General features: G+C 46.8%; 2 protein-coding genes across 21 annotated transcripts; both read left to right on the forward strand.

The window, feature by feature from the left end:
- The first annotated feature begins 440 nt into the window (after positions 1-440).
- Positions 441-7,051, forward strand: LOC120688046. 20 transcript variants are annotated; one of them, XR_005680963.1, is made up of 5 exons: positions 600-1,038; positions 1,124-1,169; positions 1,588-1,659; positions 2,353-2,410; positions 3,401-3,593. XR_005680963.1 is itself a non-coding variant. In XM_039970174.1 (3 exons), exons 1-3 carry the CDS (start codon positions 1,054-1,056, stop codon positions 4,213-4,215), a joined length of 819 nt encoding a protein of 272 aa, XP_039826108.1. In that variant the 5' UTR covers positions 441-1,053; the 3' UTR covers positions 4,216-4,391. The 20 variants fall into 20 exon arrangements, 2 of the variants coding, with proteins under 2 accessions (XP_039826108.1, XP_039826109.1); XR_005680960.1 differs by having other exon boundaries at positions 601-1,038; positions 1,522-1,659; XR_005680964.1 differs by lacking the exon at positions 3,401-3,593 and adding an exon at positions 2,657-3,049 and having other exon boundaries at positions 606-1,038; positions 1,570-1,659.
- A 6,313-nt stretch (positions 7,052-13,364) lies between these two features.
- On the forward strand, positions 13,365-17,632 carry LOC120693056 (protein DETOXIFICATION 33-like). Its single transcript, XM_039976455.1, has 7 exons — positions 13,365-13,713; positions 15,641-16,182; positions 16,280-16,366; positions 16,482-16,538; positions 16,638-16,995; positions 17,091-17,177; positions 17,246-17,632. Exons 1-7 carry the CDS (start codon positions 13,513-13,515, stop codon positions 17,396-17,398), a joined length of 1,485 nt encoding a protein of 494 aa, XP_039832389.1. The 5' UTR covers positions 13,365-13,512; the 3' UTR covers positions 17,399-17,632.
- Positions 17,633-17,907: the final 275 nt, after the last annotated feature.

The following is a 17,907-nucleotide window of genomic DNA, read 5'->3' on the forward strand; positions in this document are numbered from 1 at the left end:
GTTCGATGTTAACTTTTGGATATTTTTGGAATCCGTTTGATAATTTTAATTTTTTTTTGCAACTACACTATGAAATTGATGTAATTTAAATTTGAACTAATACTGCATGAAATAATGAAATTTTCTTTCCTTGACGCATCAGTAGGAACTATTCAGAGAATTTGAAAAGACATTTTAATGGAAAAGTCAAACAAATTTACTCAAACACATATTCAATTAGAATAATTAGTTGAAATAAAATGCATTTGAGCTATACGTTTGCATGAAATAATGGTTTTTATATCGTAAAAACATGAAATAGGAATTTCTAAATTATTTGGCTAGGTATTTTTGAAATTATATTAAAAGGAATTAAGTGAAAAAGTTTGAAAAACAAAAAAATACATTTGCCGAGTACTCGGCACATTCTATATTTGCCGAGTGTCCCAGATCGGGCACTCGGCAAACACCCAATCCTCCCACTTATCCTGAACGCACAAGCACCACACACACACGGACACACCACACCGCTGCTGCTTGCCTGCCTGCTCCCGCTCGCCGCCGCGCCGCCGCTCCTCGTCCGCGCCACCGCGCCGGCCCGCCTCCGCCTCCGCCTCCGCTCTCGCCCCCGCGCCGGACCGCCTGCCCTCGCCCCCGCAGCCGGAACCCCTGCGCTCGCCGCCGCCGCCGCCGCCCGCCATGGCCGCAGGGTGAGCTTCCTCCTCAATGCCGCCTGCGCTCACCACCGCGCCCGCCCCCGTGCCCCTCGCCCCGGCAGGCCGGCTGGGTGCTCCCGTGCCTCCGCTTCCGGAGGAGGAAGAGGATGAGGAGGAGTGGGGAGGAGCAGTCCGCTCCGCGTCCGCATCGGATTCATCCGCCCGCGCTCTGCTCTGCCCCGACCCATATCCGTCCGCGCCACCGCCGACTGCGCCCGCCGCCCGACGGCCTGCTCCCATGCCCGCGCGCCAGTGCCTGTACCTCCTCCCTTCCCGGCTGCATCTCGGCCAGCGCTCGGACCTCCCCACCTTCCTCCTACTGTGACACCATCGCCGGCAACCTGTTTGACCAAATCCCATGCCTTCCCTGTTTCATTCAGTTGGTCTCTCTGGGTTAATAATATTCATGCCTTTCACTTCATTCGCAGATTCGGATGTTCAGAACTGGAGGAATCCAGCACTACCGTCTAAATGGTTAGGCCCATCACAATGAATTAGTGTACTCTTTGTTTTTATGGAACATCATAGGTATCTTCTTGCAGTGCTAGTTGTCAGTTACTCTTTGTTTTTGTGGCTGTGTATTATACTCTTTGTTTTTGTGGCTGTGTATTATACTCTTTGTTTTTGTGGCTGTGTTCCTGTCTTCCCCAATTCCTATATGTAGCTCGGTCATGCTTTGCAAAGTAGATTTTACTGTTGTACAAGTACAGTATATGCTATGATGTCGACATTAGCAGTTGGCATGTGGAGTTATGTGCGAATTAATCTTACTGCAGAAAAAAAGAAATAAGCAGAGTGCTCTGTTTCCTAATTTACATGTGTGCAGTTCCATAAACTGAAGATTAGCAGTTGACCCTTTTTTTTATCAATGAAGCTGGACCAGCTTGTGCAGGGTGAATGCAGTGCAGAGGAGTCTGCAGGTCGAGAGGCATCGTTTCAATAGCTGCAGGGTGACTATTGTGAGGTTTGCAAACAGTAGCTCAGCTTAGTTCTGAATTGTGTGGAGTGTCTCCATCATTGCTAAGTAATCTAATCTTTGACTCCATATTTTATTCCTTGCCTGCTTGTTTTAGCTATTTGGTTCGTCATGTGAAGTAGTCAGTAGTTTAATTCTTCAAGCTATCTGCTTTTGGTTCCCAACAGTGAAAACCTTCTTGACCTGTATGCTGCTCGATTATTTCCTTTTGTCCTAGTCTGGTCTGCTTGTTCAGTTTTAACTAGTGCTAAATATTGGTTCTTTAGCTTGACTTGTTCTCAGCCAGTAGCTCTTCGAATTTGTTAACTTAAGGGTAACTCTCTAAATTCTGTATACACTTTATTCCGTTTAGTAACAAGTAATTCCAATATGACATCATGGGGACTCCACACATATTTGATTTGGCATTTTGGAATCTCAGCATTCCTCAATTTTTAGATTCCTCGGAAATATTCCTTTTTTTCCTGAGAGATCAGGCTAGCAGTTTATTATCACAGTCTGGATGAATGAATGAATGAACAAATCTGAGGATGTGTTTGTATTTTGCATCATGAATCGATCAAATATGATGAAGTGTTGTAGCTATTAATTCATCAGTAGCAAGTATATTGGTTGGGTCTTGTTCTCAATTTTATAGAAAATCAAATATGATGGTTCTTATATTGCATTTCTTTGATGCAGGGTACACATGCTAAACTAGGACTTAAATAAGGATGGTTTGCTGTTTCCCTACTTCAAGGTACTTTGTTGCCATGTTGAAGGATAGTGGAAATAAGGCATCTAAAATTTCTCATATTCATCTGAAATAGTAACTTTGGATTAATGTAGAGTATAGTGATCTCAAATAACTTCTGTACATATATCTATCTATGGTCTTAGCTTTATGTTGACATATATCTTATTTTGTACCACTAGATATGCTAGAAATATGCAATTCAAATAGTTTTAGGTATTTGTGGGTGTTCTGTTTTTTTTTCATATGCAGGAGGGTGCATTCTAACTGAGGATTTACTGCCTAAAAAATGCTCCTGCTGTTGTCCAGCAAAACAGAAATGACAGAGTAGCTGCTAAGCTACAAATTGTGTCAACATATGCCTATTATTTTAGTTGATATCCATTATATGCATTTTACATTTAGAAATCATTGCAAATCACTTAATGATGTCATTTATAGTTACTTCTGGCTTGCTAGTCAGCCTAGAATTGAGTTTGCACATATGCATAAGTAATCATTTGTTCATTTTGTTGAAATAGCTCAAAGGTGGTAACAGAAACATACAAGTTTGTATATTAATTTCTTATCTCTTTTGATTGGTTTAAAAAATTGTAATCATGGATGCAGATTTGTGTTTGTAAATATATTTTTTTAGCTTTTTTATCTCTTTGCCGAGTGTCATAGTTGTGGCACTCGGCAAACTTTTATTCTTTGCCGAGTGCCTTGGTCTAGACACTCGGCAAACCTCCCTCCGTTACTGTTAATTGCCGTCGCCCCTAACTTTTTTTTTGCTGAGCCAACTCAGCACTCGGCAAAGGGTTTGCCGAGTGTCCGATAAAAAACACTCGGCAAACTTGGCTTTGCCGAGTCTTTGGTTGCCGTGTGGCGTTTGCCGTGGGCGGCACTCGGCAAACCCTTTGCTGAGTGCAATTAGGGCTTTGCCGAGTGCCGCCGCGAAATCCGGTAGTGAGGGATACTTTTGATGAAATTTTTTCCCCCCTTCTAACCAAACAGGCCACTGAGTTGTGATTGCCAAGCCAAAAGGAAGGGAGATTCAAGCTCTCAAGGTTACACAGAATATGGCAGTATATCAAGAGTTAAGCTGCACAGTAAAAGTAAGAAGGGGGTATTTATACTCTCAATCTTCGATACATCATTCTTGAAATACCCCTACCTATCTGGAATATTTCGGAAATATTCCAGGTCAGATCGTTATTTCGTGGACAGGGGCGGAGGGCCTGTTATGGCCCGGTATGGCGCGCGCCATACCTAAAGCCCAGGGGCGGAGGAGCTGGTGGCGGCGGAGCATCCATGGCTGGCTCAAGAGAAGCCGCCCCCGAAGCAGCGAGAGGCGGAAGCGCGGACGGAGCACGGCGCGGCGAGGGCGGAGCATGGTGCGGGCGAGGGTGGAGCACGGCGCGGCGAGGACGGACCGTGGGCGAGGGCGAGGGAAGAGCACGGGCGTGCCGGGGCGGACCGCGGCTCGGCGAGGGAGCGGGCTGGAGGGAGGGCCTCCTCTCGCCGGCGTCGCCCCTTGTCCCTGCCGGGGGGGGGGGGGGCACCCCTGCCCCCACCCCCTCCCCGGCTGGTCGGCTCCCATCCCCCGGCCGTCGCGTGGGGCTGCTGCGGCGGTGGGCGGTGGCGGCGCGGGGCCTTACATTGCCAGATACCTCGCGGCCCCTTCCTCTGCCGGCGAGCGCGGCGCTAGATCCCGTCAGTGGTGCGGCGCGGCGGTGAACTCGAGCTCCAGGGAGCTCCGCCGCGATGCGTCGAGCGCCATCAAGCTCCGTCTCTCTCCGGGCTCCGGCAGCGGCCGCCGGCCGAGGTAGCAGGGTCAACGCCGGCGACGGGGCAGCGGGAAGCGGTGGTGGTGGAGGTGGAGCGGGTCTGCACAATTCGAGCGTGAAGAAGACGAGCAACGCAGCGGCGCGGGTGGCAGCGGTGGCCGGCGCGGGGGACCAACGGCTGGAGGCGAGGTGTGACCGGCAACACGCCGCCACACCTAAATTTTTTGTCGTCCTCCGCCACTGTTCGTGGAGGTTGAAGTATACCAATTATTCACTGCTTCAAAATCACGCTTCTCATATGCCCGCGAAGGTATAGCCTTTGCCTTTGGGGTTCTGTTGACCACGTGATCGCCTTCATACCTTCAGGGATTTGGAAACCTTTACTGCGGTTTTCACACTTGACGCGTGAGATTGTGATCAGTCGATCAACTACTTACTTTGATGTGCGTAGGGCTGGAAAAATAGCTCGAGGCTCGCGAGCTGGCTTGAGCTCGCTTCGGCTCGGCTCGGAGCGGCTCGCGAGCCTCCAACGAGCCGAGCCGAGCCTACTTCTCAGGCTCGTGAAAATGACGAGCCGAGCCGGCTCGCTGTGGCTCGCGAGCCGGCTTGCGAGCTCAGTCCACTGAGGCTTATAATGGTTCATAGGCTATTGTGAAACACTCTAACCCTAACATGTGGTGTGACAATATCAATATTAATTTATATCTATGCTTAATATGATTATTGTTTATTGATTATTTTCATTTCAACACATGTATGCGCTTTATATATTTATATGCACTAGTCAATGTCTTATAATGTGTATACTAAATACATAGTATATATTTTGTGCCAGGCTCGCGAGCCGGCTTCGAGCCGAGCCGAGCCTCCTCAGCGAGCTCCACATCCCAGACCTCCAGAAACACGTCACCAGGCAGCGGCGAGCCGGCGACGGCAACTCAACGGCCAACACTTGACTCCGATGGTCGACGACAACTCGCGAGCTCACACGACGGCAGCAGACAGCAGGGCCAGCTCTGGCGGACGCGATTGGGGTGTCCAATCTGGCGGCGTCGAGAGAGGAAGACAAGTCGTCACTCATGAACGTCCCTTGAATTCTTGATTAGTTGATTTGCATCTTACGGACTGGCCTTGGGCCCTTGGTCTTTTGGACTTTAGGTTAATGAAATTAGCAATGTTTATTAGCAATTACTATGTACCTTAATTTTGGTGGCCTCTCAAAATGGATGGCCCAGTGTTGTCGCGCCGGTTGCGCTGCCCAATCGACATCCCTAGCGATGTTATAGTACCGAAAATTCATTTATTTTCTATGTTTATTTCTAGATCCACACACTGTTAATAGCATGTTGTTGTAATTGTTGTCGCATTGCCAATTGTTTCACCTAGGGTCTGCATATGCAGCGTGCCGACGGCAAATCTCGTAGCAGCACCTGCGATTCCTTGGCGGCCGGTCCCCGGCCCTTAGTTATTAAGAGCTAGTACAATAAGATTATAAAAAAAGACCGAATCAAGCTAAATCATCACTTATGCCTACCAAGTTACACCAGATGAGCTAGCAGAGTTGAGAGGGATCCCTACCACATAGAGTATCCCTTGGTAGGCTGGCGGTAAAAGTACCGATAGTTGGCGCTCACCATGGGGTTGATCGTCAAGATCATCAGGCGAGTTTGAAGGACCTCGTCATCAAAATTATCCACTTCACGCGACTGATCAATTCGTCGAGTTTGATGTCGGATCTTTAAGCTGACTACGTCGCGGCAATGATCTCGACTATACTCAGCTCGACCTCAACTCGCGCTACAATGTCTACACGCCGTCGTCGACTTCAAGTACTCGTCTCAACTACAAAATAGTTAGGGACGAGTCTTCAAGTGATGAATTTGCTCAATCAACTAGTCAGAATCAATGTTGACTAGTTGGCTTCATCAACCACCACCACAGCTTTGTCAACACATCGTCCACGAATCATGCTAAATCATCACTTATACCTCTCTCCAACTTGTTCTCCACAAGGTCGGCCATTGCACTGACTACTTATCTGTGTACGTCTCTTGACGGGCACCCTCCAAAGTTACACCTCGACAACTACTTTGTGTGCAACCCGCGCTCTCGCCAACTAATTTATGCACGATGTGCACCCTCTTTGTCGCATGCTGACTATCTTTTTCTACGCACTATCCTCTCTTTTTTTGCCGCTAATCAGCTCGAGTAAGTATTCTGCCCTAATCCGTGAAGTCTCGAGTCTTCGGTCTTGATCTAAGCGATTTATACACAGTATGAGTGAAGGCTACAATGGGGCCATATGTTTAAATGTAAGGAGTGGGCTACTAGGGGGATTTAAATGGCCTAAAACAAAAGATCAACGGGTCACCTTCATTTTTATCACTGCATATAATTCAGTATCTTTGTTTTTTCACCAAATAATTCTGATATCTTCACATTATTACTGAGTAAAACTCGGTATCTTTGCACTATGCTACATAATGTATGCATTATCTTTTTTGCAGATCAAGCTTCGACAACAACTCTCCAGTTTGCTCGACACATCTACGATAGTTTCGCTAGCTTCCAGGCAGACAAAGAACATGTTTTAGTTCCATAACATGTCTCTATGTTTAATGGCAGGAGTGATACTGATTCCTGGTTTTCAGCCGATTTTTCCTATTGCCATTGATTTGGCAAAATCTGCTGATTATTACCTTCCAGTCACTCAAATTTTTGTAACGGCCAACTCTGCATATTTTTTCGCGACCGTGCCTGAGCACATTTTTCATTAAGAGGGGACGGCCAACTCTGCATATGACTTTATATTATTGACTCTAAAACCGGGTGACACCATCAAAGATTTTTACTTGATTGTTACAGTCATTCCCTCTAATTATTCTCTGAAAGGTAACAATCAAGCTTGTCGAGAGAGAGATGTCCATAGTAGCTTTACTGATCTCAAGTTCTACCCATGTGGTCACAGTGCTCATACGCGATTTTTTATTAAAAAGGGCAGTTTAATTTCTTTTTTTGGAAAATTGAAACGACATGGATCATGAGAAAAACAAAAACAATGTTTGGGCCCATCCCAGTACAGGGCTTGCTTCCCAACGGGCCGGTCCACTCGCAAGAAGACCGTGTCCAGCGCTCTTCTCCATCGAAAGGTATTTTGCCCGTTGCTATGGTTTTGTCCACTCCATGCCCAGGGCCAGTGACAAAAGGAAACAAAAGACTTAACAGGCCCCGGTGGCCCACGCCCCCATCTCTTTCGCGGGGGCTCGCCAGACGCCAGTCATCGCCGCGGTTTTTTTATTTTTTTATTTTTTATTTTCGTTTTTTATAAAAATATATTTTTGATTTGGAAATTTACAGAAATATACCCGCCCGCCCTGCTGCCGAGCGGCCGGGACCTGGCCACCCGGCAGCGGGGCGGCAGGGGCATTTCTGAAAAAAATTTCGCAGAAAAAATTGCGCGCAGGTCCCTGGGGGCCGGTCACCCGGCAGCGGGGCGGCCGACTCTGGCCGCCCGGCTGCGGGGTGACCGGCCGTAATTTTTGCAATTTAGCTCTTTTTTTGCGAAAAAATTTCACGTATGTGCCCTTTTTGTAACTTTTTGCAGAAATAGACCCTGGGGGTCGGCGCCGAGATAACATGTCTTGACGCCACAGATCACGGCGCCGAGGTGCCACGCACGCACAAGCAATCTAGTGAATCTTCGAACTTGCCTTTAATATTTTCGGACCTTTTTAGGAGACTAGAATACTGTGAACCACACATCAAATGTAACGGTAAGAATTAAGAACTAAAAATTGCATTACACAATGTAAACCATAGGAATTACATCATAATACAACGTTAATGAAACACACATCAGCTATACAGTGGCATGGCAGAATCCGTTGCAACTACGGTAAACAGATTCTGAACTAAACTAACATGCCTTAGGTAATTTAAAAAAACACAACAAACACAACAATGCAGCATGTCACTAGCACTAGGTAGTCCTAGTAGCCGTACCCCCACTTAGCAAACTGTGTTGAGCCTTCTCCGCAGTATCCACCCATTGCAGGTGGTGTAGACAGTGGTGCCGAAGGGGCAGGGCCCTTCTTCTTGGGACTGCTTTGAAGGTGAGCTGGTGTGGTTGCCGTATTGTTACATCTTTTTGAAATGGTGAAAGAGCACTGCTATTGGGCTGTCGTCTTTTGTCACGTTTGTCTGGGCAAACAATGCGACATATGGGAAACCCGTGATCGCCATGCTGAGCAGTGGCAACCTGTGATCTCATACTCACAGCTAGATACACTATGGTCCCTATTTTGAGCTATACGAGCGTGTCACGAAGTTTACTCTGTATGCGGTAGTCGTCATCATCGTCGGCGGGATCTCGGCCGCTAACTCCTCCCGCGCCTAACTTGTCCTTCATTAAATCACGGAAAAAAAAACCTTATATAGTGTTTAGGGGGCCGGTCGCCCCGCAGGCAGGCGGCCAGGGCCCGCCGCTCCTCTGCCGGGCGGCCTGGAGGGCTGGCCGCCCCGCTGCCGGGCGGCCGGGCCTCCAGGGACCTCGGCGCAATTTTTTGTCGACTTTTTTTTGCAGATAAGCCCCTACCGCCCGGCTGCCGGGCGGCCAGGTCCCGGCCGCCCGGCAGCGGGGCGGCCGGGGTATATTCATGTAAATTTCGAACACGAAAATATATTTTTTTTGTAAAAAACGAAAATAAAAAATATAAAAATAAAAAAACCGCAGTCATCGCCAGTACTTCCGTTGCTCGCGCCATGGTCCACGGTCCACCGGTCCAGTACGACCGCAAGGACAAATTGGCGCCGATCGTCGACAAGTCTTGGATTACACTGATGATGAAAACACGTGCAACAAACACCCAGCTAGTTTAAGAGGAAGCATGTTCTTTCTCACGAAACTACAGTTGTCTCTTTTACAATAGACATGTATGAACACTTGATTAGGTTTATAATTAATATTAAAACTTCAGAGCATTCCCCATACTATCAGTTTGGGTGTATCTGCCCTACATCGGTTCCTACACTAGAGTGGAAGTATGCTGAATCAAGAGTAGTGAATAGTGAGTGTCTTCATTATGGTCGTTTGATTCTTTCCCCGCTTAGAAAAGGTGAAGTGGGTGCTGTGGGTATTACCCCCTCTTATTTAGTTGTCTTCAAAATTCCAAAACTTTACAAGATTATCTGTCACATCAAATTTTTGAACGCATGCATGAAATATTAAATATAGCTAAACAAAATAACTAATTACACAGTTTGTCTATAATTTGCGAGACGAATCTTTTGAGTCTAGTTAACCCATGATCGGATAATAATTACCAAATACAAACGAAAGTGCTACAGTACTTTACACCTAAAATTTTATGCATCTAAACAAGAGCTACCTTGCAAAGAGGGTGCGCAATTAATAAGCATGTGTGGATGTTAATTGGTGACCCTTAAGTGTCCCTCTAATCCTCTTTAGTTCAAAATTTATACTTCCTTTTCAAAATGAGATCTCAATTTAAAAAATTAGTATAAAATTTTGAACTCAAAAGAATTGAAGAAGTACATAAATAAGATCACCAATTGACACCCCTATAAGCATGCATATAAGTATGCAGCTTATTCTGCCGCTCGTAATTTGGATGCGTGTGTTTAACTAAGTTAAGCTGCATGCTAACGAGCCCGCACGTCCACTTGAAGAGACGGCCGGCCGTTCGGTCGCCAAGATCGAGCAGCTGTGAAGCTGCTGGTTGTCTAGCTTACCTTATTGTATTTCCCTTTTTTTAAATTATTTTAGCGTGGTTTTTGTCTAGTTCTAGTTGCTGGCCTTTTGATTGAGCAGGTCCAAATTAAATAAACTAAAGCCTTATTGGCCACGACAGCAGATTCTGCGCGTCTCAAATCTGCCGAGACAAGCCCGTTCGCCTCGATCTAACCATCCAAAAATGATGAAGCTAGTGCTAGACAGGGATAATAATAATTAGAGGAGGGTTAAACAAACAGCCAGCGAAATGGCAGTATATTGGCAGATCGATTGCATTAATCTTTTGATCATGGGTGCATCGATTGATTGGCCCGTTTCTTCGTCGAGCAGAAGCAGATGACCTGCAAGAAGACTGAGCAGATAGAACCTGATCCGTGATGTCATGATGTGGTTTAGGTAAGTCGTTACTTAACTATACATATATATATATATATATATATATATATATATATATATATATATATATATATATATATATATATATATATATGCAGGCGTAGGAGCATGTTCGCTTAAAAAAAACTATATACAGGACGTATGATTACAAGACTACTCGTGTCGCGTGACACACAAAACTGATTGCACGATTTTTTTTTCCAAAAATACGCAGGAGAGCTATATACCGTTGCATTAAGAAAAAAAAACTCCGGTGTTGGGGTGATGTGAGGTTCAGACGCTGCTCGATCTAACCGTCTGTTCTCTGCAAGCAGGTCTCATCGGATCGGGAAAGGAGAGATGCTTCGTTCGCGCCGCACAGCTTTCGTTGCTCGATCTCGACCGGTCTGCAACGGCTGGTGCATCGCCACCCTCCTCCATCGTTCGATCGCTGCCTCGCTGGAGTAGCACCCAGTATACTGCCGGAACGGCGCCGGATTCCACCCAACCCACCAACAGCCCTGACAACAGACAACACCAACACAGCTATCTACCATCAGGCATCAGCAGGGAGCTGAAAGCTAGCAAGCGTGAACTCGATCTCGCAGGGGTTGCGACGGGCAGTGGCGGCGCTCGATTCGTGTGGCAGAACGCACAGGGACAATATAATGGCAGCCGGGAGAACGAAGACTTTCACGCATCTGTCACTGTGGTGCCACAGTGCCGGATCGATCTGGTGGATGCGACGCCGCAGGCCAACCAGACCCCTGCCGCCGGCCGTCGCGTTCGGGGTTCCTGCCTAACCAACCGTCCGCATCTGCGGCGACTGACCTTACCACGCCGGCGACGGCGACGGCGACTGACCTGACCTCCCCCGGTCGGAGCAGCAGCAGCTAGCACCTCTCACCGCCGGCCGTAGGGGCCCCGCCCCAACCGCTCGCCCTGATCCTCCTTCTCAAGTCTCAACCTCCCCCCAATGTGCGGGTACATTTTTTTAAAAGCCATGCCGGCAAGCTTTATTCATCAGATAATATTGTTACATGCTATTGCTAACCACTCATAATCTCTATCACTCCTTCTCAGCAGTATTAACTGTCTATCACTCCTTCAAAAAAAAACAAAAAACAAAAACAATATCTATCACTCATAATTCTTCCTCGCCATCTTATCAAACATATCATCGTCTCACTGGTTAATGCTGACCACTTATCAAAAATATCATCATCTCACTAGATTGAATATAATTTTTTTAAGAAATAGGAAAAATAATTCCAATTAGATCCAACTAAACTTTTTTCCCTCACCAAGTAACGTGACAAGTTTTCCCCTTCGTTTTTTTTTCTAAGAACGTGAGGTAACGTGACAAACTGTCAACGTGACATTTTTGTAATTTTGTTTTACCAAATGACGCAAAAACATGCTTTTTCTTCTAATAACGTGAGGCAACGTGACATTAATTAGGTGACATCGTGACAGGTGCAATAATTTTTTTTCAGATAAGTGATCGTTGCACCTTGAGCGAGACATTATAATGACATTTTTATTGAATTGATAGTCGCATTATGCACATTACTTAAAAGAAACTAGCTGCATTATGCTCAAGGTGTCATGGTGACACATGATAGGTGGTGTTTTTCTCTCTCATGGTGACACGCGTTTCTGTTTCTCTACGCGTGAGGAGCTGCATGATTCCGTGATTTACATTCTTCTGTTAATTATGCTAATTACTTTGATATTTATTTATTTCAAAAATTGATGGATGTGATTTGTTTGAGGTATTACCTCGTAGGATCTTTTTTTATCATGCCAATCTCAATGGAAGTTTTGTGTGAAGTTTTATAAATATCAAATAGCATAGCACATCCAGTGGTGGAGCCAGGGATGTGATTGGAGGGGGGGGGGGTACAGGCCCCAAGCCCCCCTCTACAATTTTTAACCATGAATCAAGAGATGCTAAAAAAACCATGAATCAATAGGACGAACGGGAAAATGAGGAAGAAACAGAAAAATAGAGGGAAAAGGAACAAGAGAAAAATGAGCTCCCCTAAATCTAAATTCTAGATCCGCCACTAAGCACATCAGCAATTTTGGCTGACTTGGATGTCATTATAATAGCATGGCTAATAATTTAGCCGATTGCTAGCTTTATATATACTAGTGCCACATCATTTGCAGCCCATCCAACAACCAACTCGTATAATTGTCTGTTGCTGGTATAATTTCCATCATTAATACGTGGCACACCTTATCCTCTCGCAAAGTATCTTGGAATCTATGTCTCAATAGGTTGTAAGAGACCACTTTGCCCCCTCGCTCCTCTCCTCACTCCTTCGCCGCCAATGGCAAATCTAAGAGGGACTAGGGGGCTCAAGCCCCCTACTTGCTACTCTACATCCATTAGAACAAGGAGAGCGAAGGGAGAAGAAAGTTAAGGAAGAATTAGAGGAGAATAGAAGAGAAAGTAGGTAAGAGAACAGGAAGAAGAAGGCTTCAACCCCTATAGTAGCGAGTTGGATCCGCCCATGTTCACAATGTGGCAACTTATACAACCTGCCTATACGTCATCTTATAATACTTACTCTAAAGATAGATAAGGGGGGAGTCTTACGAGATGAGAGAGGAGTTTCGTCCCTCTAAGATTCAACCAGCACAATAACTAACTATAAACTGAAACTGATCTCAGAATACTAAGGTGGTGTCATCACGATCTGCAAGGTACAACAATTTTTATAATAGGGCGTTTGAAATAAAGATAAGAAAATATTACGTGAAACTTTTATATTAATGGTGGTTGAAGACTTGAAGTTAAACAAGTCTGATAGGGTAGAGTCTCCGAAAACGACATATATTTTGAAGCGGCGGTACTATTTGCACTCCACACATATAAAGCCCAGATGAATACCATTTCAGAAAAGTTTAAAAAGGAAACTCGTACTTGTACAAAACTAGCTCAATTGCGGTCGTACACGTACGCCTACCAAACCCTTGCCCTCCCAAGCAGCATCGATCATTCATAGCCGGTGGCCCAGGCAGGCTTTACTCAACACACAGCCCCTCCCACCGAACTAGACTAGGAGAGAGAGAAGCCTATATATAACGCCATCAGCTGCTGCCTGCGGCCACCTGCCAGAGCCCCCCGCCGCGCCGGTCCTCTGTCCTCTCCCCTCGATCCCCCGACGACAGCTAGAGAGCGAGCTTCCGGCCGGGCGGCAATGGGGAAGGCGGTGGTGAGCAAGAGCTGGCAGGAGTCGAAGCTGCTGTGGCACATCGCGTTCCCGGCCATCCTGACCGCCGTCTTCCAGTTCTCCATCGGCTTCGTCACCGTCGGCTTCGTGGGGCACATCGGCTCCGTCGAGCTCGCCGCCGTCACCGTCGTCGAGAACGTCATCGAGGGCTTCGCCTACGGCGCCCTGGTAATGAATTGCCCGGCCCCCTTATTGTTGTGCACGCCGCTGGCCAGCTCTCGGTCTGATAATTAAGTAAAGTATATATGCATGCCCAGCTTGCTACCTGCGCCTGCTGATACACACGCCCGCAGGCCGCAGCAGTAGATGATGCGATGCATAGTAATACACGTACGCTGGCTCTGTTTGTTTCTCCACCTACGTTCATACGCAACGATGTAGCTAAGCTGATGCAGCTGCGTTCTTGCTGCTGGCATTCTTCCGATTGATCATATCAGTGGTGGTGGGGTGAAGTGGTTTGCACGTCTCCATCTATACAAATCGCCCGTTCTCGCATACTATGCGATTTGTTCCTTTGTGGATGGAGGGTACGTTCAACGAACGATGAGACGACGAGTTTACCGGGGGAGGGAATATATGCGTGCGTCCACCTAATAAAGAAACAAATTTGTATTCATTCGTATAAATAAAGCTAAGTAACTTGATTATAATAATAATTAAACCTAGCTAGCTACTCTCGCGAGAACCTTCGTGTGCTAGCTAGCTAGAGAATATAATCCAAGAGGAAAGGGTACGGTGGCAGCTAGTCTGAGTGCTTTAGTTTTCACGTCATGTGTGTAGCGGATGGAACGCCAAGTGAACCCAACCACCCCCGAACGAGCTAGCTGCTCTCATTGTTCCAAATTGTGAGTTACTTTAATTTTTTCCGACAGTCAAAACATTTCAAGTTTATCAAATTTATACAATAAAGTACTAACATTTATAATATTAAATAAGTATCAATAATTTTTTTATTAAATATATTTTTATAGTATATATCTAATTGGTGCTATAAATTTTTACAATCTTTTCCATGATTTTCATCAAATATAAAAATAATTTGACTTTCTAAACAAATTAGAATAATTTATAATTTGGAACGGAAGGAGGAGTAGCAGGCCCGATAAAGCTGGAAAAGTAAGCAAGCAATGCAACGAACGGCCGGCACATCAGGATCGGAGGAGATGGATCGGTTGCGTCTCACCCAAATTATCTACTCATCTAGTATCGATCTAGACCCTCCGGAAGTTGATGGAACTAGCGCACTCTCGATAGCAGTAGCTAGCTAGCACCCAGATCACGCATGTCCGCGCGCGCTCACGCACTAGCTAGCTCATAATCAGTGTCACGGCCGTGATGCGTTCTTGTGCTAGCTTGTGGCTCCGATCCGATCCTCTTCTTAGTAGATGAGTAGGTGCCGGAGGCGAGAAAGTGGCCTCTGCTTAGTAGATGGTGGATTCGATCGATGAGAACTAGCTAGGCGTTCGGTGTTCTCTCTCTGCCGCCTCTTCTTTCTTCCCAGCTACCGGCAACAACAAACAATGCGGGCACCGGCCGGGGCTAGCGCAGGCGTTTCCTGTTTCTTTATTTGACTTTGTCCACGCGCTAAATATGATATTTGCCGTCCAATATGCTTAGACACAATTACGAATCATTTATGCGCGAACTGTATTACGTACGTACGGATGCGTTCTTTGTCCTCCTTTCTAATTCGAAGGTGTGAAAAGTGTTCTTAATTTAGCTGTCTCGTGTCGTACGTCTAGCTAGCTGGCCAATGGATTATTATTATGCTACTACCTACCCCTGTGGTTACGAAACAACCATGTTCTAGACGTCTAAATTGCCTTAAAAAAAACAGAATTTCATCAACCATGTACTTAGCAGATAGGAAAAAATACTGAAACTTCATTTGATGATTTGGTTGTTTTATTGAGAGGGAAATATGAATTCACACAACTTGGTACTACAGTCTAGCTATTACATAGATAACGTGTAATAAAAAGTATTTCGTAACACTTGCGGATTAACCAAGCTTGCGGATTATTAGAAATTTGAACTTTCCCGCGCCGGCGCGCGTGCACAACAAGCTAACGCTGTGTTGATCGATCCATGGCAGCTCGGCATGGGCAGCGCGCTGGAGACGCTGTGCGGGCAGGCGGTGGGCGCCGGCCAGGTGGACATGCTGGGCGTCTACATCCAGCGCTCCTGGATCATCTGCGGCGCCACCGCGCTGGTCCTCACCCCGACGTACCTCTTCACGGGCCCCATCCTGCGCGCGCTCCGCCAGCCCGGCGACATCGCCGCCGTCGCCGGCACCTACTGCCGCTGGGTGGTCCCGCAGCTCTTCGCCTACGCCGCCAACTTCCCGCTGCAGAAGTTCTTCCAGTCGCAGAGCCGGGTGTGGGTCGTCACCTTCATCTCCGGCGCCGGGCTCGCCGTCCACGTCGCGCTCAACTACGTCTTCGTCACGCGCCTGGGCCACGGCCTCCTCGCCGCCGCCATCGTCGGGAACGTCACCTGGTGGCTCATCATCCTCGCGCAGATGGGGTACCTCGTCTCCGGCTGCTTCCCGGAGGCGTGGCGGGGCTTCTCCATGCTCGCGTTCAAGAACCTCGCCGCCTTCGTCAAGCTGTCGCTCGCGTCCGCCGTCATGCTATGGTTGGCACTTGGCACACCTGTTCCTTATTATCTGTGTGTGGTTAATTACTGAACCAGCAATTCAGATTGAACTCACATAATTAACCCATTATTACAGCTTAGAGCTCTGGTACTACACTGCGGTGCTCCTCCTTGTGGGTTTCCTGAACAACGCGCAACTTCAGATTGACGTCATGTCCATTTGGTGAGCAACCCACCAACAGTTGTTCTCCCTCCGTGACCTATCCTCATACAGATTCTATTTATTTATGATTTAAAGGATAATTTAACCAACTGTAATTTGTTTGAAAAATTTACAGCATCAATTACCAGCTCTGGACCCTGATGGTTGCACTGGGATTTAACGCAGCAGTCAGGTAACTAATAATTACCACAGGAACTCGACTAGCTACTCGAGCATCATTCAGCTCGATCGGTCCTCGATTGATAGCTGACGCCCAAGCTGTGCTGCACAGCGTGAGGGTGTCGAACGAGCTGGGCGCGAACCGGCCCAAGGCGGCCAGGTTCTCGGTGATCATGGCGGTGCTGACATCGGGGTCCATCGGCGCCGTCTTCTTCGCCGTGTTCATGGCCTGGAGGACCGGGCTGCCACGCTTCTTCAGCGAGGACGAGGACGTGCTGAGGGAGGCCGCCAAGCTGGGCTACCTCCTCGCCGGCTCCATCTTCCTCAACAGCATCCAGCCCGTGCTCTCGGGCGTGGCGATCGGGGCAGGGTGGCAGGCGCTCGTGGCGTTCGTCAACATCGGCAGCTACTACCTCGTCGGCATCCCGCTGGCTGCCCTCTTCGGGTTCAAGCTCAAGATGGATGCAATGGTACGTCTGATGAGTAAACAAAATTCAGTCTGATCAGAGTTAGCATCTGGATATTCAGAAACTATATGTAGTGAAATGTGCTTCAAAATGTGCAGGGGATTTGGGTAGGCATGACACTGGGCACTCTGCTCCAGACGGCCATACTCCTCTTCATTTCCTACAGAACCAAGTGGGATAAACAGGTGCAGTCCTAGACTGACGAACTGTCAAGAAGTCAAAGAGTTTATTATCTGAACCGTGAATGCTGCAGGCAATGCGGGCCGAGGAGAGGGTAAGGGAGTGGGGAGGAAGGAGCGACACCCTGCCGTCGGGGACGCAGGTTGCGCCGGCGATCGAAGACCCGGATCAGTTGTCAAATGGATCTGGAGATTTGCAGCTGCAACCGCAGCACAGAACAGGGTAGGATTAATATGTACAGAATGATTGAGTTGGGATTAATTTATAGTGCCAGAACCCCCCTTAAAATTTCTTTTTCAATCTTGAACGACTATTGCCCATTTTTTGTTAGAAGATCATATGCTGTAGTTAGGTCACCCCCGCCGTTACTCTGAACGGCATGTTATGGCATGTGCGTAAACTACAGTGTTGATGTTTATCCGGCCAAAGATTGACAAATCTTAATTTCTCTGTCCCAAAATAATTGCACATCTAGAGTTTGAAATTTATCCCAAAATAGATTGTATTTTGCAAACTAGAGAACTTCTCAGTTTTGACTTTAGAGCTTTCTGCTCATCTAGTGAACGAAGTAGGGTGCGTAAGAGAGAATCAATGAAATAAAGTTCATTTGCAAGTTTCAAAATTATCGAGCACTGCTTCTTAATAATTCCTTTGGATCATTTTATCGAGAGAAAATATCCATGTTGCTGAATCGATGTGAAGATCTAATATCCATGTTGTGTTGTGTGTATGGGT

This window comes from Panicum virgatum, chromosome 9N (assembly GCF_016808335.1).
Source record: "Panicum virgatum strain AP13 chromosome 9N, P.virgatum_v5, whole genome shotgun sequence".
In the NCBI taxonomy this organism is placed as follows: Eukaryota; Viridiplantae; Streptophyta; class Magnoliopsida; order Poales; family Poaceae; genus Panicum; species Panicum virgatum.